The sequence below is a fragment of the Phoxinus phoxinus genome (assembly GCF_949152265.1).
Source record: "Phoxinus phoxinus genome assembly, chromosome: 5".
Taxonomy (NCBI): Eukaryota; Metazoa; Chordata; class Actinopteri; order Cypriniformes; family Leuciscidae; genus Phoxinus; species Phoxinus phoxinus.
In genome coordinates, this window is record NC_136880.1 from 19,398,364 (window position 1) to 19,424,922 (window position 26,559).

The 26,559-nt window shown below is 38.5% G+C and overlaps 2 protein-coding genes across 6 annotated transcripts in view; both read right to left on the reverse strand.

Moving 5' to 3' along the window:
• prkag2b (protein kinase, AMP-activated, gamma 2 non-catalytic subunit b) overlaps positions 1–7,568 on the reverse strand; it is a 37,466-nt gene extending 29,898 nt beyond the window's left edge. For both annotated transcript variants that reach the window (XR_013797867.1, XM_079614214.1), the window contains exons 1-2: positions 6,895–7,568; positions 1,539–1,610 (exon numbers count right to left, since the gene is read on the reverse strand). Coding sequence is in view for 1 of the 2 variants with exons in the window: in XM_079614214.1 (XP_079470340.1) it covers positions 1,539–1,610; positions 6,895–6,981 (159 nt within the window). In the remaining variant the exon portion in view is untranslated. The remainder of the gene's footprint in view (positions 1–1,538; positions 1,611–6,894) is intronic.
• Positions 7,569–11,927: 4,359 nt separating this feature from the next.
• Positions 11,928–26,559, reverse strand: part of kmt2cb (lysine (K)-specific methyltransferase 2Cb) — a 99,696-nt gene continuing 85,064 nt past the window's right edge. For 3 of the 4 annotated variants that reach the window (XM_079614204.1, XM_079614205.1, XM_079614203.1), the window contains exons 49-61: positions 25,823–26,001; positions 25,571–25,707; positions 25,151–25,361; positions 24,550–24,689; positions 24,156–24,257; positions 22,869–24,012; positions 21,354–21,490; positions 21,119–21,249; positions 19,760–19,931; positions 16,676–16,792; positions 16,499–16,572; positions 15,556–15,664; positions 11,928–13,767 (exon numbers count right to left, since the gene is read on the reverse strand). In XM_079614204.1, the coding sequence (XP_079470330.1) occupies positions 13,675–13,767; positions 15,556–15,664; positions 16,499–16,572; positions 16,676–16,792; positions 19,760–19,931; positions 21,119–21,249; positions 21,354–21,490; positions 22,869–24,012; positions 24,156–24,257; positions 24,550–24,689; positions 25,151–25,361; positions 25,571–25,707; positions 25,823–26,001 (2,746 nt within the window). In that variant the 3' untranslated portion in view covers positions 11,928–13,674. The remainder of the gene's footprint in view (positions 13,768–15,555; positions 15,665–16,498; positions 16,573–16,675; positions 16,793–19,759; positions 19,932–21,118; positions 21,250–21,353; positions 21,491–22,868; positions 24,013–24,155; positions 24,258–24,549; positions 24,690–25,150; positions 25,362–25,570; positions 25,708–25,822; positions 26,002–26,559) is intronic. The other variant, XM_079614206.1, reaches the window with a different exon arrangement.

Consider the following 26,559-nt stretch of genomic DNA (forward strand, 5'->3'; position numbering starts at 1 on the left):
GTGAAGTGTTTCAATGCATTGATGTGATACCAGGGTGAAACAGGATGAGAATATCACTACATCAGCATACTACTTGAAAATAGCAAGACAAAGCCAAAACATTGCACAACACACGCTGAAGGAGAAATATTTTCAACAAGATTTGGAGAAGAGATAGTGTAGTTACCTCAAGGTTTCAAGTCAAATCAAGGCTTCAAAACAATCTTGTAATATTAAGTGTACTGACTTATTATTAACTTATTAACTATCCATTGACAACTTTATAAAAGATTTGTTAAGTTGCCAAAGTATAGTTAATACATTTTCTATACTATACTTCAGGTTGTACTAAGTCAGCAAAACAGAACAGCTAAACTTTGAAATAGTAAATATACTGATATTTGCATAGGTTTTGTTTTTACTTTCTTAATTCTCACAACATTATATATTTGCATTTCAGTATTTATACAATTTTGTGAGAGTTAAAAGAGTAAAAACTAAGCAAAAATCAGTATATGAACTATTTCAAGGTTTAGCTGTTCTGTGCGGCTGGTCTTAGTACACAAAGGCAACCTGAAAGCAAGCATGTTTTCTCAAAACCTCATTGCACAATGAACAATCAGTTTCAAGTCAAGCCAGCAGTGCGTCTAGTGCCCTAAATAGTTAGTATTTCAAAGTACTGACCTTCAACTCTTTGGCAAACACTTAGATAGTTTATTTGCTAATGTGCCCCTTCACTAGGCTGCGGTTGCTTCACGGGCTGTTTTCATTGGCCCAGCTTTGCTTGGCCTTTGATTACAAGGGGAAGGGTAGGCGTCACCTTCAAGCTTAGCTCTGAGTGGGTGAGATATAAATATTAGATCCCTGTAATTAAAATAATAAAACGTGAAAACGTCCAAGGCGGGGTGAATCATTTTTTATAGACACTGTATATTTGGCACAGAATTAGACATGTAGGTAAACAACGAGGTAAATAAGCCATTAGAGTTAGCTGTAATATGGTGCTAAATAATGCAGACCATTTCACTCTGACCTATTACAAATACTGCCATTTATATACTTCACTTAGTAATTCTGGCACATATAAGTGCTGACTTTTTTCCTTACTGTGCAAAAGCATCATCCATAGCCGTAGACGTAGAGACAGCATTTAAATTGTTGGGTATGAAATTGAAAGAACAACATGTGAAAAGAAAGTTTGCCTCGCCTTTTATTCATGAGCAGGTTTCCCTAACGTTTCAGCACAACCTTTCTATGCCAACCTAACAACAAAACTTGTATGGGCAACACCGGCACAATTTTTTTTTTTTTTTTTTTTTTTTTACCAACAAAGTATATGTTTGGACAAGTCAGTACCATTTATGTGTAAAATAGCACATCATGTAACAATCCACATATAATTCCTTCAAATCGCACATGCAAAGGCTTTGTTCCAAAACCAAGTGACCTAGTTTTGCTCTCTACTCCCTACATACAGAAGCTTTATACAGTAAGGCAGCGTTTTGGAACGCTCTGCATGGACAAAAACTGGTAAAAGATTGGCATTTTGTGTTTTTTACCTTTTGCATTTCATCTTTATCTGATCTGTCAGTCTCTCCGTCCATACGAGAGGATCCAAATGTGCTCAAATCCTGTTAGAAGACAAAACATCAGAGTTAACGATAAAAGCCCAACCATACGACCATATGAAAAAAAAGTATTTTAAATCAATAACTTCAGAAAATAGTGAATGAAGGAAGAAACAATCATTGAAGCTTAACAGGATCAATGTGATTTTGCAATGGTTAACCTCATTATTCTTTAAGCAGATGATGTTAAATATTGTACAAAATTGGGATTAAACAGCTATTTAAGATATGATTTATCACTATGTAAGTGAGACGCTCGGCAAGCATACATTGTTCTGCCAGACATTTCTTATACGCATAAAGAGAGACAAAATGGACTCTCTAATCTTTTATTCAATGAAGGCAGACTGGGAAGAGGATCATTGGTTGGTTTTGTAGCACCATGCCTTTTTGTTGGTTTTGGTAAAAGAAAACTCACTGTGGGGGGTCATGTCAAAGTTTAGACATGTTTTAGGCAACTGTTTAACATTTATTCAACATTCTTGAAAGAGTAGACTCTGAACAAAGCGTAGCTCCAACACAATTGGTTTTTAGATGTTTTACTTCCACAAAAGAATGATCCGATGCGTTTCAAACAATGTACACACAGATGTATTATGGCACTAAAATGTGTGCTGCATTCATACCAAGAATGATTTAGTGAAAGTAAGGTAACTCGGAAAACTGAGAAAAACTAAATGCAAATAGTTTTGCATACACAAAAAACAACAATCATTCAAATTCACAATAGTGTATATAACACTAAGCTAAGTGTTTGGCAGAAATAAACACAGTTGGGGGGGTAACGTATTACAAGTAACGTGAGTAACATAATCAGATTACTTTTTTTCAAGTAACTATAGTAACGCATTACGTTTAAATTTACAAGAAAATATCTGAGTTAGCCTACTTTTTCAAATAAGTTATGCAACTTACTTTGATTTCCCATTTATTGACTGACATCTCTCCTGTCCACATGTTGAGAGAAATCAGGAGTAAGATGTTGTGTGTGTGTGTGTGTGTGTGTGTGTGTGTGTGTGTGAGTGAGTGAGTGTAAACATGCACTGTTAGACTAAATGTAAGCATGCATTTACTCATCTCACTTGCACAAATGTATTCCTCAAAATGAATAAAACAGTGAAATGCAAACTCTGACTATCACGCAAATCAGCAATGATTAAATATGCTAAATAACACAAATAGCCTATACTTTATGTATTTACTATTTAATCTCACTTTATTAACCAATGTCTTTGCTTCTGACCTCTATTATCCAATTCAACCATACTAATAAGCAAAAATGATCACATTTGTGTTCCATTCTTTTGTTTTTATTACTTGAGTGTTGGACTTTTTTCTCCTCTCTTTGCATCCTACTTTCTGCGATCCTGCGTCCTCTACTGTACAGGCGTGAATTTGAGTCCTTCAGCCTGAGGCTTATTCATTTCAACATCTTTTGGTGTGAAAGGGCTTGTACATTTGCCAAATATGTTTTGTTATTAAAGAACAAACAAGCAAGCCCAGCCCAGATGAGTAAAAGTGACTAAGTAACTCAATTCGTTTTTTTAAGTAGAAACGCAATATTGTAATGCATTACTTTTAAAAGTAACTTTCCCCAACACTGGTAATAAACTTGACTCCGCAGTGAGTTACACTACACACTTTGTTTACCTCAGGTCCTCCAACTTGAAAAAAGTTGCCAAGGCTACGTTGAATGAAATCACACGCTGACGCATTTACATGCTCAATATATTCAATTCATTATCAGTTCACAATACTTGCTACTCCTGTCCAACTAGTTTAACCAACTAGTGTATAGGACTATTATAAGGTCCAGACCAAACCTCTTAATGCATTCTGACATTTTTAAAATAAAAATGATAAACTATTGAAACTATATTGTTATGCTAAAGTACCTAAATTTCACTTTCTGACATTGCATTGATAAACTACTTCCTTTACTGCAGTGCTTAAAGGGGTGATGAACTGAGAAAAATAAAATTTTCCTTGAGCGTTTGACATAAAAGAGGTAATCATACCATAAGAATAACCTATAAGTTTCAGAACTGACGTCATTGTTAGTCCAAAAAAAGCTTTTATAAGGTTTTTCAAAGTGGGGATCCCTGTTTAGCCCCGCCCATCGATTCGTGCATTACATGAAACTCATTATAATATGCAAAACTGTTATCCAATCATTGCAGTGGGCGTTTACTTCCAAGTCTTCAATGCGGCACGCCCAAAAAAACCGAGCGTTCAAAACCAGGGTAGAAAATAGACCATTACTTATTCATTTTGATGTTTTTGAATGTAAAAACCAAGCGAACGTCATAAGTTGACCTCAGACAACAATATATATATTTTAAAAAAGTCAGTTCATGACCCCTTTAACATGTTATCTATGAAAGATGTGTATTTACATGATGAATGAGGCATTTATATAGCGCTTTCATATACCATACTATAGTACACCCAAAGTGCTTTACACTAATATCAGGGGGTCTACTAATGAATAATGAATATAATGGAATAGCAGAACACCATTGCACCAAATGATGAACTGTTCTACTAAATTTTTTGCCATGATGCAAAGATGGTTGCTATTGCTTGCCATCCTCAACAAGTTGTATTAACCAGTACCAGAAATAAACATAACAACCGCTGACAGGTTTAGTCTTCACAGACAATGACCAGAACCAATCTACCAAACGCTACATTCCACTGTAGCAATCATAGTCAAAATACGCCTCTGACAATACCAAAATATTACATTCCAGACCATGTCTGAAGCGTTCTACTCAAGGTTATTCATTAATGAGCACAGTTGCTAATATTTTTATTTGGGTGCCACTGCCAGGGATTTTATGCTTTTGTCTTAAGGCCAAGATTTTAGATTTCTTAATTTCCAAGCCCCTTCCAAACTGCAGCATTTGAACAGAGAGTCCTTTATGAGCGGAGCCAGGACACACCTCTCATATGGACAGAGATGTTATGAATATGGAGGCAGATGAATAAATGGAAATCCCACATCTTAAAGCAGTGGTCATTATTGTAAAAACAAACAACCAAACAAAAGAGCTACAGTTTGTTTTTCCCAAAGGGACTTTTCATGATATACAAACATGAAGTGATCTTTAGGCTACAGTACAGGTACAGAAACATAATTTAAAAAAAAATGTTGTTTCTAGAAAAATAAATGATCAGCATGCTGATCTATCGGAAAAAGCGTGTTTAAAATATTTTTCCTAAACATGAAACTGCAGATAAACTGTTAGGTATGCAGGCGGCTTTTTTTGTTGGAAGGCGCCAAAAAAAGACCTTTGCTTTATGGACCACAAACAAACATTTAAGACCGACATGATATGATTTAGAAGAGAGAGACTTTAGTCTAGCATAATGTGTGTTTTTCTAATGAGAAACAGAACTTTAGCCATTCTGCAGCACTGGAAGAGGAAAGTTTTTTGCAGAGTGTTCAGATACACAGCAAAAAAAAAAAAAAAAAAAAAAAAAAAACAGCTTTAAAGAGTAGGTCATTTTAAAGGAACAATTCATTCACAAATCACCTCAGTCAGTATTTACTCCTGCACATGTTGTACCAAACCTGTGTGCTGTAATTTATTCTGGGAAACAAAAAAGGATAAGCTTAAAGACAAGTGTTGTCATGAAATGGAATATCACCCTATATATTTCTTAAATGCATACGTGCATGTTTCATTTTTAAAAATGAGGTTCATCTGCCTCCACTTTTGACAACAACATCCACATCTTAAAATCCACTCAACAATTTCCTGTCTGATTTACGTCACAACGAGGAAGAAAAGATCTGTCGCCACTTCCGATTCATCACAACTTTAAAGGGAGGAATTTTTACACAGCTCTGTCATTATCGAAAGTTCACTGCTATCAGATCCAATAAAATGCCCATAATAGAACTTCTGTATTATATCCTTAAGCTTCTGTAGCTATACTACAGCTTTGTGCAAGGAACAGAAAGAAAATGACATAAGACACTAACAGTATTATCTCTGTTGAATCTTTCATTTGTGTTTGAATTCAATTAAAAAATGGCACGTCAGCTTTACAGGTTTGACATCATTGAAGCCAAAAGGCCATTGATTCTCTCATGCGTCATGACCAAGCATAACAGACCTACTTGTTCAAACAGTTTTTTTTTTGTTTTTTTTTTAGCTGGATTCCACTAATCACTAAGAAAAATATTGGAAAAGAGCTGTGTGAATAATCTTTAAAAAATATTTTAATATTCCACTGGGGAAAATAATCATATATGGACCATGAGGGGAAGTAAATAAAGATTGAAACTTAATTTTTATGAACAAATTTCTTAGCAGCATGGTGCCTAAAAAAATAATATTGTCAGATAAGCACTAGACTAGATGTACGCATCCCTTTGAAAACCTGATAGGGATCTACAAACCATGCTATGATAAATCACTTGGATAAAAGAACGCAAGGTGCCATGGCTTCAGTAGGCTATGCTTAATATCTCCAAAAAAGACAGAATATCATAATTTTCCCTTATCTTTGTTTTTAGTAGATGGCCTTGAATGGCATTTCATAATGGAATAATATACAGTCAGCCATGGTCTTCGTGATGTACTAGAGAGAGAGAGAGAGAGATTTCGCATTTTCTGCATGTAACGCTATGATGAGTCACGGCTCTCTTCTCTTACAGCTGTTTCCCTCACTTCCTCTTTCAGCTTTCTAAACAGCCAGGCTCATGGAACAGCATGACGTACCAAACCATCTACAGTAATATTTCAAGCGTATATTTCGGGCAATTCTCTTGAAAACTAGCGCGTGCGCTCTGTTTTGTTGTCGTACGCAAACAAACGTAGGCCTGCTCAACACGCTTTCATGTTTGCGACCAGTTTGCGACACGCGTTCGTTCGCACTTCGCAAGCATCAGGGCGGGGGAGGTTCCTTGCAACTCATGTTTTGACAGCTCTGAATAGCTCAAGCAGAACTGATTTAATACCGTACTAAAAAAATATACTTTTCGCACGATTGTAATAAGATAAATAGCGCAGGAGTAATAAAAGCAACTCAAAACACATCGACTGAAATTATGTTAGCTTAATAAGTTGCAATAACTTATTAGACAACAACATAAAGACGTTCCGAAAATAAAACATCTAGCATTCCAAAATTGCATCAGAACGTTTACATATGAACAATGAGATCACTAACGTTAACCGTTAGCCTACTTTAAAGACAGTGCAGGCGCCTACGCAACACTCACGCGGAATTGTCAACAAACACATTAAGAATGTACATGAGAAAATGAACTCACAGGCATGTTTAGGTGCAGAGATCGCTTTTTCTTTGATGATTTCTTAGTGCAATCCTTTTTCTTGGAGTCCATCACTGTACTTCCCATATTTCTGCTGATATAAATCTTCTCTTTAATATGAAGGGGGAAACGCGCTCTCCACTCGCGAATTGATTCACTCCAGTTTACCGATTAAGTCGTCGTCCGTAATGTGGAGATTTAGCAGAAGCTCGTCTGACTTAAAACGAGCACATCCCGACACTCCAGTTCCTTATCAGTATCAGCGCGCCGTGGAGGACATCCGCATTCAACTCCGCTTCTGTCATGGGTTCGATTCCCGCACCGAGCCGCCGATTCGCCCGGAGCTGCGCACACCCTTCCACATGGCGAAGTGCTGTCAAGTCGTAGCAGAATACTGTACAAAGAAGGGAGTTTTATTTACCTCAGTTAGATCTCAGGAGTTCATCTGCCTGAGCGAGTGTGAAACTGGTGTCAGCTAACCGAGTTCCACTGACAGTCACTTTTCATTCATCCATTAAAGCTACTAAGCTTATAGTTTTTGTAAAGATTTTATAATTTTGACTGTCTAAACTATCCGTATTAATTCAAGCGTATTTTTATATTAGGCCTAGGCCTAGCCTATATTATAAAGGACCAAAAGAAAAGAAAAACGTCATCTGGTCGTTATCGCACCCTGTAGTAAAGAGCGAGTTCACCAAAAATGCAACATCTGTCATAATTTAGGCTCACCATCAGATCGCTTCGAACCTGTATGACTTTATTAGATATGTTATTAGATTAAGATTGTTGGTATGGTAACCAATAGTTTTGGTGGTAACTATTGTATTACCCTCAATGGTTGTGTAGACAGGATTGATAGCACACGTAACATCACGTAGACGTCTAGCCTATTTGATGTGCGTGTTTACACCTGGAGCTGGAAGACGTATTTTTTAGAGTGTTTGCTCGATCTGTAATCCATCTATAGGACGTTTCGTGTCAGATGTCAAATAGACGTTTAGAATTTTTTTTTAAGATGTTTATGATTTAGAATGAATATAAAACTTAAATATGTCTATGTTAGTAAACAGCTTTCCAGGAGAAGTGATCTTTAACAGACATCTTGCAGACATAAATGTGCTATCTGCAAGCAGGCTATGGCAAGCCATTTGAACATTTACTATCTACTAGCCTACTTTTCATTAGCTACTAGTGCTTATTAGGTGCTTGTAGGCTACCTTTTTAAAAGATGCCTACTACTACTTATTAGATCTTATTAGATACAGTAATTGTACTCATTGATTAGATACTAGTAGCCTACCTATTAAACACTACTTAGGCCGCGTATCATTAGTGCTTGGTACTTATTTATTAGATACTACACTTATAGCAAGCATGTAGGGCCTACTGGCCACCGGTACTATAGCATGAAAATAAATACTAGTTCATTTTAAGGGTTAAATGTTGCCATATTTTAGTAGAACTGAAGCCTTACTGAAACCAAATGATTCTCTAGCAAGACCCAAATCCATAAACCAGTCTTATATCATGTCAAGGCAAAGATAATAGGAGAAAATTCACATGCTCCACTAACCCTATTATTGATAGTAACGTGAATTTTAGGCTTAATTAATAGATACCAAATCTGGTCTTCAAATATGACCAATGTCTGTAGTTCAACGTTTTATAGAATACTCAGTGGAGTTGCATAATACAGTCTCTAGGGGGCGCTACTGTATTGTACCCTAAATCAACAACTATTCAGTATTGAATGTTTGCAAACAACATATTACCCACATTCCACTTCCCTTTCTTAGCGAAAATATTAGAGGTCTTAGTAAAAGCTATTTGATGGGAGCACTTATTCTTACAGAGACCCTAAAATTGGCTTATTTGGACACGTGTGCCAAAGTGACTTTTGCCAACAAATTATACATCATTCATATCGTTTCATCATCTATCTAACACATTTGCTTTTGTGAAACACCTAAAGATATGGAAAGGAAATGGGGAAAAAAACATGCATTTTAAAGACTTAAACAGCCTATACTTTTTGGGGCCAATGTATCAAAGATATTTCTTCATAAAACTAAACTAAAATAAAGTCGTTGTTCTTTTTTGTTTGCTTGAATGGTAAACAAGATATTATTAGATTATGTTAATTTAATTTGTTTTGTGGTGAGACTCAGTAGTAGTTTTATAGATTTATGGAGTCTACATGCGTAATAACGACATTAAAAGGCAATTTTGCAGTAAACTTAAAAATATTTCATTTGAATAGCTGCGTAGAGGCTGGACATCTGCTCAGCGCTTCCTCGGATTTATTAATGTTTAGATCTGGTGATTCGGGAGGCCTTCGGAGGTGTCTGATTTCATCCTGGCGTTTGTATTTGTGTAGCAGTGTGTGTGAAGACATTATCATCCTGGAGCAGTGTTTGAATATGGGGTGCAGCTGGTCCTGCAAAATGGACTCCTATAGCTTGGCTGTAATAGGACTCTGTAGAGCAATCAACAGAGCTAATGACTCCTGTGTCAATATGGATCCTCTGCCAGCTTTAATACCTGGAAGCAGTTTTGTGAGTAGAAGGGATTGTTTAGATTTGCAACACAAAAATTACTTTTAAAAAAATCACATCATACTTTAAGTGCTGAAACCAGTTTGATAATTATTACATTTCTGCATTGTTTTCATGTGTCTGAGGATATTCTAGATTGATCAGTCAATTGGATCTTCATTATGGATCCAAATGCAGAGCAAACTGAATTTAATACACTCGGACAATGACTCTTATGTTTCATATCCCACAGAGTGATCATTTCTTCTAGTTCATCATTATGATGCCCTTTAGAGCACCCTGGCTGTGTTGATGTGTAGTTCATTTGAAATTCTGCAGCCAGTCGTGTAAAATTGAGTGTCAACAGGCTCAAGTTTCCTCTCTCTCTCTCTCTCTCTCTCTCTCTCTCTCTCTCTCTCTCTCTCTCTCTCTCTCTCTCTCTCTCTCTCTCTCTCTCTCTCTCTCTCTCTCTCTCTCTCTCTCTCTCTCTCTCTCTCTTATTCATGAACGCAAGTCATGTTCTGATTCACAGGGTCCCTACGCAGGGCTCTCTTTCAGGAAAGCCATGCAACATCATTATCAAGTGTAGATTTTAATTTTAAATGAATATAATTTGTCATACCTGAAAGCCCTACATTGTGATCGGGTCATTTTGACCCGGAGAGGATTTTATTTCCCCCGAAAATGCTAATTGAATTGTATTTGACTAAAACTTACTGACTTTGCTCACGCAGGGTATAACAACTTCCCCCAAAATGTTTTAATAATATTAATAGACACAAGTAATCGTGACAAACACAGTTAGACATCATACAATCTTATGGACATTTAAAGTCAGCTGTTGCACTGTTTAGGTTTTTTTTATTGGCCACAGTGTTAGCATAACTGTATAACATGGCCCAGTTATGTTTTATATTTTCTTCATTGCAGTTTTTCGTCTCTAATTTCTCAAACTCTCTCATTTTATTTTCTATTTACCAGCAGGTGGCGCCTTTCATTAATGACTCCAGTGAGGCTTTGTCTTAATTAAGGAAAGCAGAAGTATAATCCTTTATTATTTACAGAGACCTCAAGTCAAACATGAACAAGCTTTATGACTGACATGGGCTACAGTATGATGTATGTTTGGTTTTCATAATTTTGATACATGTTTTCTGGCATTGGCCAAACAGCTCAGTCAGCTCTCAAAATGAAAATGGTGGGACAACCTTCTGATTATGAATAAATTGCCTGGGGTTTGAAATGTAGATAAATTGGAAGAATATTTTTTTGGCAAACCACTGTTACAGTAAAATGGACGGACACACACACACACACACACACACACACACACACACACACACTGAAGGGACTTGATTAATTTATGTAGCCTATAACTGACAAATGTAAATAACATTATGTTTATTAATTTATTTTAAAACCGTGTAATCCAAATGGATGGAAATATTATGCAATTCAAATACATACATCTTAAATTTAGGCCAAAATGCTTTTTTATATTGTAATTTTACATGTCATTCAGACTTCTTGTCTAAATGGGCAGTTCCTGGCCACAATAAGCTGTACATCATGGTTGCAGAAAATATAATGAAAGAAAAAAAAAGAAAGATTCAAAGTAACTAAAGACTGACCTTTGTATTGGGGTGTAAATACCGTTTAACACCACTGTATTTAAATACAAGTGGTATTAGATCCATTCGTTGATGTCGATATTAAAAACAAGCTAATCGAAAAAATAATCAAGTACCATATTAGTAATAAAAAAAAAAAAATAGAAAACGGTGTCAAAGACTATAACATGGGACATGAAATAAGACTAGCTCATCACTGTTAGATCAGGGTGTGACATGGAGCTTGTTATGGTTGAAGAACACAGTCAGTATAACATGAGTTACCAGAGGCCTCAGGGTGTGTGTGCTGTAGTGTTTTTCTGTCCCAGGACGGCGAGAGGGTCTTTTCACATCACACGGCCCCCTCCCTGAGATAAAATGAAGATCTGTTAGGCGAATGATTGTCCCCCGCTGTCAAAAGCTCCATTATTTTCATTTCAAATCTTGTTTGTGTCGTTAGGTGTGAAAATGCCTTTAATGCACAGAATAAAATTGCTGAAGGCTGAAATGTTTTAAATGTTATTAAATCTTGCATACCTCCAAAAATATCAACACATCATGGTTATAGTTAACTAGAACAAAAAACATGAAAATATAAAAACACTTAATATAAAATAAATTTGAACTGAAATAAATTAAAAAGTAAAAAAAAAACACTCTAATTCAACTAATTGCAACATTTATCATTTAGATTAAGTTGATTTACTAAAATAATTAAAACTGAAATAATAATTAATAAAAACTATAGACATACAAATGACAAAAACACAAAATGAAAACGAAAACAGAAAACAATAATAAAAAATATTTTAAAATATTGATCAAAAGTATAATAGCATCTCAATAAAACTGCAACACATAACCAGAAGAAAAATAAGTTGTGCATCAATTAATGATGTAAAATATTTTATTATTTTTTTTGTAAATGTAAATTCAATTCCTCAAATACCAAACCCTATATCGCTCTGTGGACTTCAAAAAAGCTTCAGTTTCCAAAACAATTTAGACTACTATACAGAGCAAAAGAAAAGAAAAAAACACTAGGAAATTGATGTATTTTACAAGACAAGGAAAATATCCATGAAACAATTTTGTTACAGCTGTTCATTGAGAAAAAAATATATACAACGGACTCTTTTGAAAAAATTCATGCCCAGTACAATACAAAGTCTAAACTGTCCATTTTTCAACGTGAAATTGTGCACACAGAAACTCCCAAATTGAAATAACAAGGCATGTGAAGTGTGAAAAACAGTTTTTGGCTACAAAATGAATAGCGCTCTCTTAACAGATGCTTCACTTCAATCAATAAAACTAATACAAGCATTTGTTTTTCGTATGTACACATTTTTCAGAGAGTTACGCTGACCCTTCCTCCCACCGATTACACATAAAATCCATACGACAGCCTTTATATATATAAAAAAATGAGCATGATCTACTTGTGCCTGTTCAGGTTACGCTTGTGATCTCATAATCGGTGTGTGAGGTTTAAAGTTCATTTCACAGTTATCCCTACATCTACGATCCCACCTGATTTACTAGAATGTCTCTCGTTTTTGAATTCCGTGTCGCTGCTATCCGTAACATAAAAATGAAATGAAAACCAACAAAATGGTCAGCAATAATGAATAAACCACAAAGTCACTACAAATACCACATCCTAAGCACAGAGAAAATACTTTTCTTGTGAAATCACCTCAATTCTGTACAGTTTTCGTAATTACACGTGTACACGTGGTATCGTGATGTGCCTTTGTTAAATAATTCCGGAAAGGAAAAGAAAGGAGAAAACAAAAAAACAGAACAAGCACATCTAAAATATCTGAATATCGATATGAATAAGGTAGTGAATAAGGTCGTATTTGGTCAATCATTCTGATATTTCTCTATATTTACACGGTATTTACAGATGTAACAGAATCTCAAACTGCGTGCAAGAATCGCAGTCGGGCATCCTTTTTATCGGCATAAAACCGCTTTTAAAAATAGGCCCATTCATTCACTCACACAGTAATAAATACAAAACACCTTTATTTTCTTACACTAAACAATGAGAGATATCTAGGATAAAACTGACTCATGGAATCAAGTATTTTTGAGTTTTTTTTCTTTTTCTTCGTGAGTTCATTTTCTATTTCTTTTTTTTCTTTTTTTCGTTTTCTTTTTTTTTAGTGCAACATGTTTTTCCCTTTTGCGGAAGTCAATTCCGTACATTCTCCATTCAGTGATGTTCTACATTGATTTCTACGGTACAGATCACGTCATACAGATGGGCCTGCCCTCTCCATCGACCTATAAGGCATACCCGGCACAGTGCTCTCGCTCATTCTCCGTCCTCATTCGCTGGTGAAATCTGCCCCGTGTGACGCACACGCATTCGAGCTGGCAAACAAACAAACACTCACACACACACACGCACGCACAGACTCATGGCACATGCACATAACGGAACCCTTTCCTTTCAAGTCAAGAAAATGATACGAATGGCTCTCACACAATGCTGTATTGCAGCATTGTGTTTTCCTCTTAGTTTTGCACGTTTTATAAAATGATCGCCCGCTAAAACAACTTCCAGGATTGGCTGTTTCCTTTGTTTCTATGTCTCCTCTGGTAAATTGGCACCTCAGGGTTGTTCAGTTCATCCACTTGCGGCAGTTGGCGGCTCCACAGTGACATGGGATCTTGCTCTGATCTTCAACCGGGGTGAGCTTGTAATCATAGCAGAGCTGCAACAAAATCATTCAAAGTGGTTCAAATCTCAAATCATATTAAGCTGTGCGGATAGTTCTTATGAGAACAGATCAACAGGGTCTGAATGAACAGTCATGGTAAAATATGAAGGTATGCACCAAAATGTTGTCCGGTACTGATGTTTAACAGTGTTGTTAAATTCTTAGTGTTTTAAAAATTAACTTTAAAGGTACACTATGTAACTTTTTGTTTTATTCGTGTTTTTTTTCTCACCCTGATTTCCTATGGTAAGCCTTTTTATAAGTGTTTATATTTTAGACCTTGTCAGGATGGTTTTCGTGGTAAATTTGTCACTCGCCCGTTCGCGTCTCGTCATATCTGTAAATAGAGAACAGTTTCTCCGGCTACTTTGACGTCTGTTTGGTGTGGGAGTGGTATAGGTTAGGCTAGTTGTCACAACGAGCGAGAAATGTTGACATGGAGCACGATCGGGGAATCACCCGTTTTAAACAAACGCCAAACAGACGAAAGTCTGCTGGCAAATGGAGAAACGCGACAGAGCTCGTGATAAAACAAGAATCAACGTTGGCTTTGCTTTTCGGAGATGGCGAGAACTGAGGGATTTGAAATGTTGTAAAAGCGTCGCAGAGATGGTGTTTTTATTACTCAACAAGTGAGTAACATATTATTGAAAAGATAAATCGGCTTATATTTAAAATGGCTCTCTAACAGAGTTCATTGTAAAGCATTATCTTTTGTGAAGCGTCATTTCACTATGGTTGTTGTAGCGCTGTGCTGGAATTTATTTTCAAGTGAGTGCCGTGTTTATTAATGGCTATAGCTACAGTAACGTCTTCAGCTAGTCAGCTTGATATCTTTTCCATCTAAACTGGTTATATCACTTAACTCTAGTAGTGAATGGTTTATGAGCAGTAGGATAACCATATTAATCCGCACAGTCACAGAGCCAAAGCACAAACAAAACAATGTTCTTACTGTTTTTTAAAGGCTCACTGAAGTGCCTTGGAATGCGCAGCTTTGTTTGATGTGTTGACGTAATTTCCACTGGAACAGGAAGCTAAGGCGGGACATATTGAATGGCCCCTCCCCCTTTTCAAATAGCGTTTAGTTTACCTCACAGACTGCAAGTCGTACTTGACACCGTAGAAGTGAATCCGAGCGCTGATGATACGTTGGATTCAATAGTAGAAGTGTGAATAAATTATAGCCATTTCATTCTTAACCAACGTACAGTTGGAAAACAGAATAAAACTTGAACGTTTGAGGAACCGAACACACATCTTCAACTCATATTGCTCTGTGACGTGCTAACGGCTTTGGCCAGGTGGTATTTATAGCATTTATAGCATGTTATTAACATTTTTAATCCATTCATAACATTTTTTGATCCATTTTATCCATTGGGGATCCCAATTCATCAGTTCAGTTCTGAAGTAACTTCTCCGTTTCCTCCTTCAGGGAACGTGGGTTAAATTAGTAACCTAGACGTTACATAGTGTACCTTTAAGTGAGCGTCAGATGATGGTAAAGGAAATCCAAATGTCAAATAGGGGAAATGAGCATGAACAATTAAATATCCAATATCGGCCGATACACGTAAATTAAAAAATCTATAATATCAGCCGATAACCGATTTGGTACCCCTAAAAAGTATGCCAGATTGCACTGGTCTGCTGCTTCCTTCACAGTCTCCCAGAACTGCCCTGCAAGATTGTGCTGTGCATTGCAACGCTATTTTTTGGCCGTGTTTGTGCCGTTTATTTAGGTGCATGAAAATAAATGACACGCTTGTACAGTCTTACCTCTTCTCCTCTCTCAATCCTGCGGGCGGCACTGATGATAATCTTGTAGCCCCGCTCAAACGTAACAACCTCAGCCACACAATTTGGAGAGCATGAATGATTGATGTATCTAAGGGAAACATCCAATTAAAATGAATTATAACTTCATTTCTTCTTGCATCCAAGAGCACGCTTTGAACTTTCCAACAGCAATTTTTGTCAAACACTTTGTCATTCACTAGGCAAAAAAGTTTGTACGTTTATACGCTTGTTCTGATTCAGTACAATGGTTTCTTGAGCATCAAATCTGGCATGCGATTGCATTTGTGTTACGTACTGTATTGCATATTAAAAAAGACGGATGCGACAGCTTGAGCAGACACACAAATGTGCTCGACTACAACTCTTCCTCTTCTCAACATGGAGTGCGTGTTCCCGGGGGCGGGGTTTATGTAAATTTTAGGGTTAGTGATGTCACCCGGAGGAATGTAGTGTAGTCCCTACCAGCCGTTTGTTGTAGTCCTTAAAAAATGATTTCTTTAAAAGCAAATATCTTCCTTTGCGACTTTGCAGATGTTGTTTATGCTCAAACAGCAACATTACACACTAACTAAAGTTAGAAAAGTAAAATCATAATCAACCACCCCTTTAAAACAGAAAACAGTTATTTTAAATGGTAATATTTCACAATATAACAGTTTTTACTGTATTTTTTATCAAATAAATGCAGCCTTAGTGAGCATAAGAGACTTCTTTCAAAATCCCCCAAACTTTGAATATTAGTGCTTCAAACAGTCATCCTAAAACAGCAACATTAAACATGGAGTTCACAGGTGTTCCGAATTGTGCGAAATGTGACAGTAAAAATGACAGTAATATGTCAGGTTTGACATTGCCCATAACGCATCATCAAGTAATGTACACATCTGAAAGCTGATATGACACGTCAAGTTCATTTTTGTACCTCGCAGGGCTTCCAGAGTGGGTTGCGTCGATAACTCGGTCGCTGCCGATGCGGAACATGTACGCTGGGCGGTTCTGTGGGAGAAATCCACACAGATTTAGACAAACGCATTTAGACAGCATGTCAAGGTAACATTATTCCCAGCACTACCCCCCTCATTGGTTGAGCGAGCTTTACCTTAGCCTTGTACAGCAGCTCTTTCCTCATGGCCACCTCAGTGCGCAGAATATCCCCCATGTATTCGATCACCATGGTCTGCTTCTCAATGTCACGTGCTGCAAACAGCCCAAGACCCTGCAGACACGAGACGCATTAGACATGCATCCTCACCCAAGGCTACAGATCACTCTCTCACGCACACACTGGGGATGTTCCATGGACGTCTATTGTTTTTATATACAGCTGGTTACAAATACTATCATTTAACCCTAACTGGAAACTTTCTGCATTTTACTCATTTTTACACATAAGGACATCCCCAAAATAAGGTTTTGTCAGGTTTAGCTCACTTCTGAGTATGAGTATTTGCATTAGAATAGCATTTATAGCTATTCCATGCATGTTTACTTGGGAGATTCAGTACACTTGTATTGTTTTTGTACAGCTAATTATCAATACTATAAACCTAACCCACCGCATTTTTATATAAAAAATTTGTATTACTTTATTTTTATATCATTTTTTATAAATAGAAAAGGGAGGTTTTGTCAAGTTTAGTTCATTTCTGGATACAATTGGTTTCCCTGAAAATTATTGTCCCTGAAGAGATGTCTCTGTTTTCTCAATTAATAATTGAATAAATAAATTCAGCAGTTATAGTTTTAAATAGACACAATGATTAAAATGTCATTAAAAAACATAAAGTTTTTTGTTGTTGAATTATGACATTATTTTTTATGACTATTAAGCTCATTATTGTCATTAATGTAATGCAGGAAAATATTATTGAAATTATTGGTAACACTTTACAAGGTTTCATTGGTTAACTACATTAGTTAACATGAACTAAAAATGAACAATACATCAACAGCATTTGTTAATCTTACTTAAAGGTGCATTGTGTAATATTTAGGAGGATCTGTTGACAGAAATGCAATATCATATACATAACTATGTTTTCAGTGGTGTATAAAGACCTTACATAATGAACCGCTATGTTTTTATTACCTTAGAATGAGCCATTTCTATCTACATACACCGCGGGTCCCCTTACATTAAAGGGTTAGTTCACCCAAAAATGAAAATAATGTCATTAATGACTCACCCTCATGTCGTTCTAAGCCCGTAAGACCTCCGTTCATCTTCGGAACACAGTTTAAGATATTTTAGATTTAGTCCGAGAGCTTTCTGTCCCTCCATTGAAACTGTATATACAGTATACTGGCCATGTCCATAAAGGTAATAAAAACATCATCAAAGTAGTCCATGTGACATCAGTGGGTTAGTTAGAAGTTTTTGAAGCATCGAAACTACTTTTTGGTCCAAAAATAACACAAAATAAGACTTTATTCCGCATTGTATTCTCTCCCGGGTCTGTTGTGAATCTGCGTTCACGACTCCGCAGTGACGCTGCTGACGGAAGACGCTGATGACGTGTTATCTGGTGCGCCCGAGCTTCGTTTACAGTCTGAGGGAGACGCACGCTATATTCAAGCTATTCTACATTGTTTGCGTGGATATAATTTTTTTAATGGTGCGTAAATGTGCATGTCGCGGATGAGACACTTTTACAGCGTGCGTTTCCCTCAGACTGTAAACGAAGCTCGGGCGCACCAGAAATACACGTCATCAGCGTCTTACGCCATCAGCGTAACTGTGAAGGATTGACAACAGACAAGGGAGAGAATACAATGCTGAATAAAGTCTTATTTTGTGTTATTTTTGGACCAAAAAGAATTTTCGATGCTTAAAAAACTTCTAACTAACCCACTGATGTCACATGGACTACTTTGATGATTTTTTTATTACCTTTCTGGACATGGCCAGTATACTGTATATACAGTTTCAATGGAGGGACAGAAAGCTCTCGGACTAAATCTAAAATATCTTAAACTGTGTTCCGAAGATGAACGGAGGTCTTACGGGCTTAGAACGACATGAGGGTGAGTCATTAATGACATTATTTTCATTTTTGGGTGAACTAACCCTTTAATGTATCTACAGTGGCCCTAAACGGACAAACAAGTTTCGTCACTATGTTGTTCTTCGTGCAAGGAAGCTAGCTAAAGTCAGCGAATAAAACACTGACACAATGGTGAACAAGTAACAATAATATTTGCAATAACATATCGTTTTACTGAATAATAAAGTAAACATAATTTCTTAATTGATCTTTGTAAAGAAACCTCATTGCGTAACTGGCTACTCTCTGCCGTCTCAGGCAACGCCATTATTTTCCTGTCGACCACCAACTTTTGTTGGTTGCAGTTCACAACCTCACCAGTAGATGCCGCTAAAAGTCACACACTGCACCTTTAATGTTAATTTCAACATTTACTAATACATTATTCAAATCAAAAGTTGTATTTTTTAACATTAGTTAATGCACTCTTAAGTAACATGAACAGCTGTATTTTTATCAACTAACAATTAACAAAGATTAACAAATACAGTAACAAATGTATTGCTCATGGTCAGTTATAAAAGTAGAAAATAGTCAGTATAAAAATATTTATTGTATTGTACCTTAAAAATATACAGTAATGAGAATCTAAATGTAATGAGAATCACCTTCATAATTCCTTCACATTCATATGCAAACTATAATCGAATTTGTTTTTCTTTTTTGGGGGAGAAAATATGACCTGGCCATAGTTTCGAGAGACTGACCCATGTACATCCCATTCTACACTGCTTCGATTAGCACACCGAGGTGTGTACAGCTGACTGAATGAGACATCAGATATGTCTCAGTGATTTATCTGTTTGTATGCCTGTGTGGTTTTAAAAAGCTCGGCAGGGAACTAGAAGAGACACTGGATCAGCTGTGGCTCTTTTAGATGACCACACAACCGTGCCAGAGGGAGGGAGGCCAATAACACAAGCTTAAAAGAGACATTTTTCATTAAGATGCTCTTAGAGGAACAACAGAAACTGTAGTCACTCAAGGCACACTGAGTATTTTAAGGCTTCCTCGAGTTCAGTCCAGCGAGGTCCCATCTGAATCCCTTTAAAACTTTACATTTTCAAAGGATCAGATGAACCTGGCGATTTCAGCCAGCTTTTTCAAATATGCTTCAGGTGGTCAGTGAACGGACTCACCTGGATGCGGGAGTGTGCCAGATACACGTTAGTCTTCCAGTCGCTGGTCAGCCGGCGGTACTGAGATGACTTAGAGTGCACAAAGTGTTTGCTGTGAGATGATCCACTCTCCGGCATGGTGGAGTTCTGGATGCAGCGAGATGTTCTGGCCCACACGGAGAGGATCTTTAACCTGTGTGAGTATGTGCGAGTTTGTCGCAGTGTATAAGAGAACATGGCAGAAACAGAGAATTAAAACAATATTTCATTAATACTGCTCTTCCAACAAACGCAAAATGTAAAGGTGCGGTCCCGTTTAAAGGGTTAGTTCACCCATAAATGAAAATTCTGTCAGTTATTACTCACCCTGGGGGTCAGAAAGCTCTCGGATTTCATCAAAAATATTTTACTTTGTGTTCCGAAGATGACAAAGGTCTTACGGGTTTGGAACAACTTGAGGGTGATAATTAATGACAGAAATTTCATTTTTGTAAGAACTAACCCTTTAAGCCCTGTGCATACTACCAGCGACATGCAGTGACAAAATCACATTAATTTCACTAGAGACCTGACGAATTCCAGCGACATGAGCGACAGTGAACGTTGGCGACAGCATGTAGGTGTGTATGTGACAAAGTTGATATGTTTATGCAACTGAGATATGTGACTTTCGGGAATCGGAAGCAACAACCAATAGGAGTCAAGTAAAAGTTGAGTGCTTGTGATCCGCCAATACATCCTATAGCGGAGTGTCACGGCAAGATGGAGAGGTTAATTTGAGCAGTCAGCAACTTTCCTATAACTTATGATATGTCTCTGTGTACATACATGTATACTCGACATGCTGACTCAGAGTCTGAATGGTTTCTACAACCCAGATAGACCGGTGCTTGCGCAACAGATATATATCTGCAATGACAAAGAGCACTCGCTGTTCTCGATTAATCTTTAATATTAAGCATTTTATGTACTGATTCCATTTATATTAAATTTTTTCCTTAGTGGGAACTAGCATCCCCACCGCCAGCCACTTTCGACATCAAGTGTCAAGTGACAAGTGAGAACAAAGATTTACTGATGCTTTGTGAAGTTTCACAGGTGAAATCTAGTCATTCCAATAGGAATTTGTGCGAGTGGGAGTTTCGTGTGAACGTGGAAAAATTGCCTGCGCATATTTTGCTCGTGTTAAAATTGGTGATGCAAATTCACCGCACTGACCAACAGAAAACTGCTAGGCTTGAAAGTGATTTCTGTGTGATTTGTGCGTCATACATCTCTACGCTAATGACAATGGACAATGAACCTGCTGCTCTTGCACGCTAAATTTCACTGAGATTTCATTAATGTGATCACCACACCATAATTGATCAAAATACTGACCTCTCATGATGGGGGAACGTCTGCAACTCAGAACGAGCGCTGCCAGATGGATTGATCGACAGTGGAAGCACCAACATTGGATTCCGGCCATAACGGAATCGATACCTTGAGCACGCCTCCACACCCGGCAGCTACAACAGTGACATATCACAAAATGAGCGCATCGTAACAAACTGTACATAACTGGGCATTTCACTTTACAATATGCAGTGAGTAATATTAAGGTTGTAATTACCGATTCGGCGATGCGGGTAACTGCTGAGATGGTAAGCCCAAACAGGTCCTCTCCCTTCAGATAGACAGGGAAGAGTCTCAGCATGCCCGTCTCAGCCCTCCTCTCAGCCACGGGTCCAAGAACCTTGTCCCAGACTCCTAGAGCACATGGGTGAGAATGAGCACACAAGCGAATAAAAAACATAACACTGCTGTCTGTCAGGCAGTAGGACTGATGAGATTATTTAAAACTGGTTTTAAATGTCGTTTACGCAATTAATATGTCATGATTCTGCCTTAGGCCACATTTACACATAGCCGGATTTTTAGAGAAACGAATATTTCCCCCCCTCCGTTTTCAATAAAAACATCGTGCACACAACCCCGCATAAATACGCCGTCGAGCGCCATCATAACTATGCCAAACCTATGGGCGGCAGTGTAGGGAGAAGGTTAAAGCCATGCAAGCCAATCAGAATCCTCAGAATCGACAAGAGAGAACCTAAAACCCCGTTTCTCCCAGTTGACACGGCAACATATAACCGGCGTTTTCAGATATCTCCACTTTGGCCGGAGTTTTTAGAAATAATCGTTTTCTGGGATAAAAACGGCGTTTTCGTGTAAATGACAGGCCAAAACGCAGAGAAATATCTGCGTTTTCCCATCGTGTAAACGGGGCCTTAGTGTCCTGTCGTAAGGCAGGATCATGACAGAATCATGTTTTGTGTACAAGCGCATGGCCCATTGTTTGGGCCATGTGCTTGTGTTGTCTCGTTACGTTACCCCGCCCCCTTGTTATCCTCGTCTTGTCATCATTGTCTAGTCAGTTTCACCTGTCCTCGTCATTAGCGTTTCATATATAATCCCTGTGTTTTTGCTGTCCTTTGCTGGTTCATTGTTTGATGTGTCATACATAGTGTGAAGCTACCCGTGAGTAACGTATTGAAAGTCTTGTCTTGAAAGAAGTGTTTGATCCTGTCTTAGTTGTTAGTTTATCGTCTGAGTCTTAGTCTAGTGTTGTCTACCCTGACTTGTTTTGCCCCCTCGTGAGTTTTGTTTTCTGTTTTTGTCATTAATAAACCCTGTGTGTTCGGCAAACTGTCTGCGATTGGGTTCGTTCCTGAAGATTCATAACATAATCGCATTGAAATTTAAATTACGATATGACATAGTGCAATTATTGAACCTCAAAAAGCTGCAACTGAAATTGTTTAAATAAATATGAGGTCCCTAGGCATATTGGTGCAGCTTTTCTTTGTCCTCTACTACACATTCAGAGCACATAAATAGCGTTTTTTCAAAACGCTGCAAAAAAGCTGCTGTTTCAGTGGGATTTTATGTCTTGTTATTCTTTTGGTTTTGCAATTTTAACTGTTGTTTTTAGGTTGAATGTTTATCATTTTGAGTTTTTTTAAATCAAATGTAGGACTTTTGAAGATGTTATTGAAGACCTGCCCAAATACTGTATATCCATACAGTACCCACGTGAACCCTGCTATTATATCAGTATATGTGATGGAGACTGTGGCAGCTGTACCTTTAGCAGTGGTGTCTGTTAGCACCAGATCCTCATAGCCCTGCTCAATCACACGGATGCTGAATTCGGGACGCCCCTCATGCTCTTCAACAGAGCAGACGTACCGGCAGCGCTTCTGACCGTGCCGCATGCTCCAGTAGAGACGGCATGCCTCATAGCCTGGTGGATAGATGGCTGTAGATGAGTGAAAGGTGGCCAGCAGACTAGGTGGCAGCTGACCCATTGCATGGAAAAGCAAACTCCCCACACGGAAAGTGTGTCCGCGCTCAGGCTGCTGCACGGCCGACGCTAACTGTCGCAGTTCATCGCGCTGTACGAAGACACGGCGGAACACAGAGAAGCAGCGCAGCTGATGTTCTAAGTGCAAGCCGGCAGCAGCGCCGGCTCCCCGCGGCCGGTGCTGGTGGCACAGCATCGTCTTATCCTTAAAAAACGTACAGCCAGCCTGCAGGGCGCAGGTGAAGTGGTAGATGTTGAGGCAACGCAACCGATGGCAGCCACTAGTGGCGCCTAATCGCTGGCAAAACACACAAACCACCGTTTGACCACGCTGACGCGCCAGTTCCACATTGATCAGGGCGCCGGCTTGAGTCTCATAGACTTCAGAGGACCAGAGGGCACAGTTGAGGTGCACCCAGGTGTCCAAGTCCAAGTTGAGCAGCCTGGCGGGGCCATCCGTCATCCCATCGCCAATCTGTTGGCAAAAACAGCAGCGGCGCCAGTCACGGGTGGTTGAGCACGGCCGCAGAGATGAGTTGAGCTGCTGCAAGAACTCCTCAACTTCCGACTCTTGGGTGGCAACTTTTGGTACTGCAATGTGTATTGTCCATTTTCGCCAGCGCAGGCCTTTCCACCGCTTGCCATGATGCCACGGTTTGTCTTCCACGTGGCCCTCTGAACGCGGTTTCAGCTTAACCGTCACTTTAAGATGGCTCTCCGATATGCTTTGAGGTTTGGATTCTGTCTTGATCGCTTGACCAGCTGGGTTAAAAACCGTGTGAAGGTTCGGAGGGTGAGAGGATGGCTTGTGCTGGAGTTGGGCCAGGCAGTGGACATCCAGAGAGGACATGTTGTTGCTATACTGGTGCTGGACTTTAGAAGGACTCTGTTTCAAAGCACTTTCAGAAAGTAGAGCAACAGATGTCTGGAAATACAATACAGAAACATGAAACATATGCACGACATTCATCATGCGTAGTCAAGAGGAATTCATCTATCAGTTAAATAAAATCAGCCATGCTCAGTCTCAAAGCTGTTTGCATATGGATTCTGACTGAGAAAACAAACCTTGGTGTCGGTGTTCCCATTGGACTGAGTGGATGATGAATGTAGAATGAGACAGCTATGACTGCAGAACACCAAACCCCCATCAGAACATAACTGGGACTCCTGGGAGAAATCAGAAGATGAGACGTTGTAATAATGTAACTTGCTTTGCCTCTGAAACAAGTCACCAAGGCCATTCATTATATTGGTTCATGTTAACCAATAGCAAAATAACTATTCAGGCATTAGAATTAGTCTGGCCTCATTCTGACATTGAACGTCCACAATAATACAATCAATTCCCAATCAATCAAATTAAGTCACACTTTACATTTCACAAGGAAATATCTCACATTTTATGAATAAAATACCTTTTTGAATTCATTAAGGGCAAACAAAAATCACATGTTCCTACCTGTGCTTTGCCCTGCCCATCTTTGGTCATTTTCCTCACGCCATTGCCCAGGACTACTACTTTACATTGTTGACACCATTGTTGCCTCTGTCCTGGGCTGCCCTGTACCTTCTTATACTGCTCTCTGCCACCAACACCACCTGAAAGAGATCCACAGTTGTCAAAAAAACAGAAAAAGTTCCTCCTACCAGCTCTGGTTAGCATAAAAACAGCAATTACACAATGATAATAGAGCACGGTGTCATTTCCCTGTGATAAATGAGATGTAATCTTGTACTGAGGCTTTTAATCTGATTCAGTACATTCATTAAGTGAGTATCTGACACAGATGAGCAGACTTCAATAGGATAGTTCAGGCCAAGATCACTACTGTGTTTAAGTAGCTTCCCCAATCGTTCACAAAATCAATAGTGATTTTCCGTCAGTAGCTGAGCCAGACACAGACATAATACTGCACATTTAGCAACTGATGGATAAACAATTAGATCCTGATCTAATTGTTAGATCACAGTCATTTTAGAATGATTTCTGAAAAATCACTAAGACACTAAGATGTAATTATGACATAAGACCAAAATATGGATGAGCAGGCATTCCTCACCTTTGTTATGGTTGTGTTGTAGCTGCAGGTGGTAAGGCGCTTGCCGTGTGGCCCGTGGTCCATTTGGCTCGTGAAGTGCAGAGGCTAGACGTTGTGCATCCACAGAGGTCTTGATGGCCCCCATAGAGCCCGGGCCACTGCTGACCTCATAGCTGCTGGGGATCTTTACACGGATCAGGTCAGCAATGGCTGCGACAACGTCAGTGATGTTCTGAAAGAGCAAAGGAAACCACAGAGTGAGGAATGAGAGCGGTGTTTGCTGATGCAAGCAACACTATTCACTATTCAAGCAACACTATTTCATGTTTTGTTGTACTGTGTTTTTTTTTAATGTACTGTTATTGTGCTGTCCATCGAAACAAATTCTGCAGGTACCTCTGTAGAAACAGATTTCTCTGGTAAACCAACACTGTTTCTCACCTCAGCAGCGGCTGGCTTCAGTGTGATGGCGATGGACACCAGCCCAGTGTTGGAACCATTTTGCACCGATCCAAATGGAGAGCCGAAGAACACCGATGAAGGCTCCGTCTTGACCTCTCGTAACCTGACCTCTGAGCCTTGAAAATAAGAGGAATAAATAAAAATGGCTTAATCAAATCCACTGTGGGCACTCAGCAGCACCCAGAACATTTATAATGTAATTGTAGGCACAAAAGGGAATGAGCTAGTTACCTTTGCCCCTAAAGACAGGAAACATTGGAATTACTGGAGACAGGGCTGGAGAAGGAGGTTCCTCCTTGACCAATGAGAGATCAGGATAGCGACTGATTTCCATGCCAACAACACTCTCTGGGGAAGAAGATGGGACAAAGCTGTCTGGGGTGTCTCTGTCTTCACAGTGCTCCTGTCCCCTGTGTGTATATGAGAGAAATAGATTGGTTACATTTTAACTGAGAAACTGAAAATAGACTACAAAATGTGTAGAAATGAGTCATAATACATAATTCAAGATATTTGTGTGCCATGTTTATACACAATCACATTTCAAAGTACTGTCCACCATAACCTTTACGCACTTTTGATAGCTTTGGAAAATTAAACTCCTTAAAAGTTTTCATTGTGTTAAAACATTTGCTCTACAATAAAGACCTGATCAAGGCCTTGATCAACCTTCAAGTGGATTTTGGTGTAATGATGATGATACAATTTTACTGATTATAACACTAAATTTATTATAGAGGGAAGTTAAAAGGTCTGGGTAAAAGACAAGCCAAAAATAATTTAAATATGAGTTCTTTACACTATGGTTTAAAAGTTTTAAAATATCCTCATGTCAATCCTAATAATAATGGGCATTTCAGGAACCACACTCTAGTGGTTCAAGTCTTATCTCTCAGGTATATCCTTCTGGGTATCTTGGAGGGTGAGGTATCCAAGTCGCATCATCTAGCCACTGGGGTGCCTCAGGG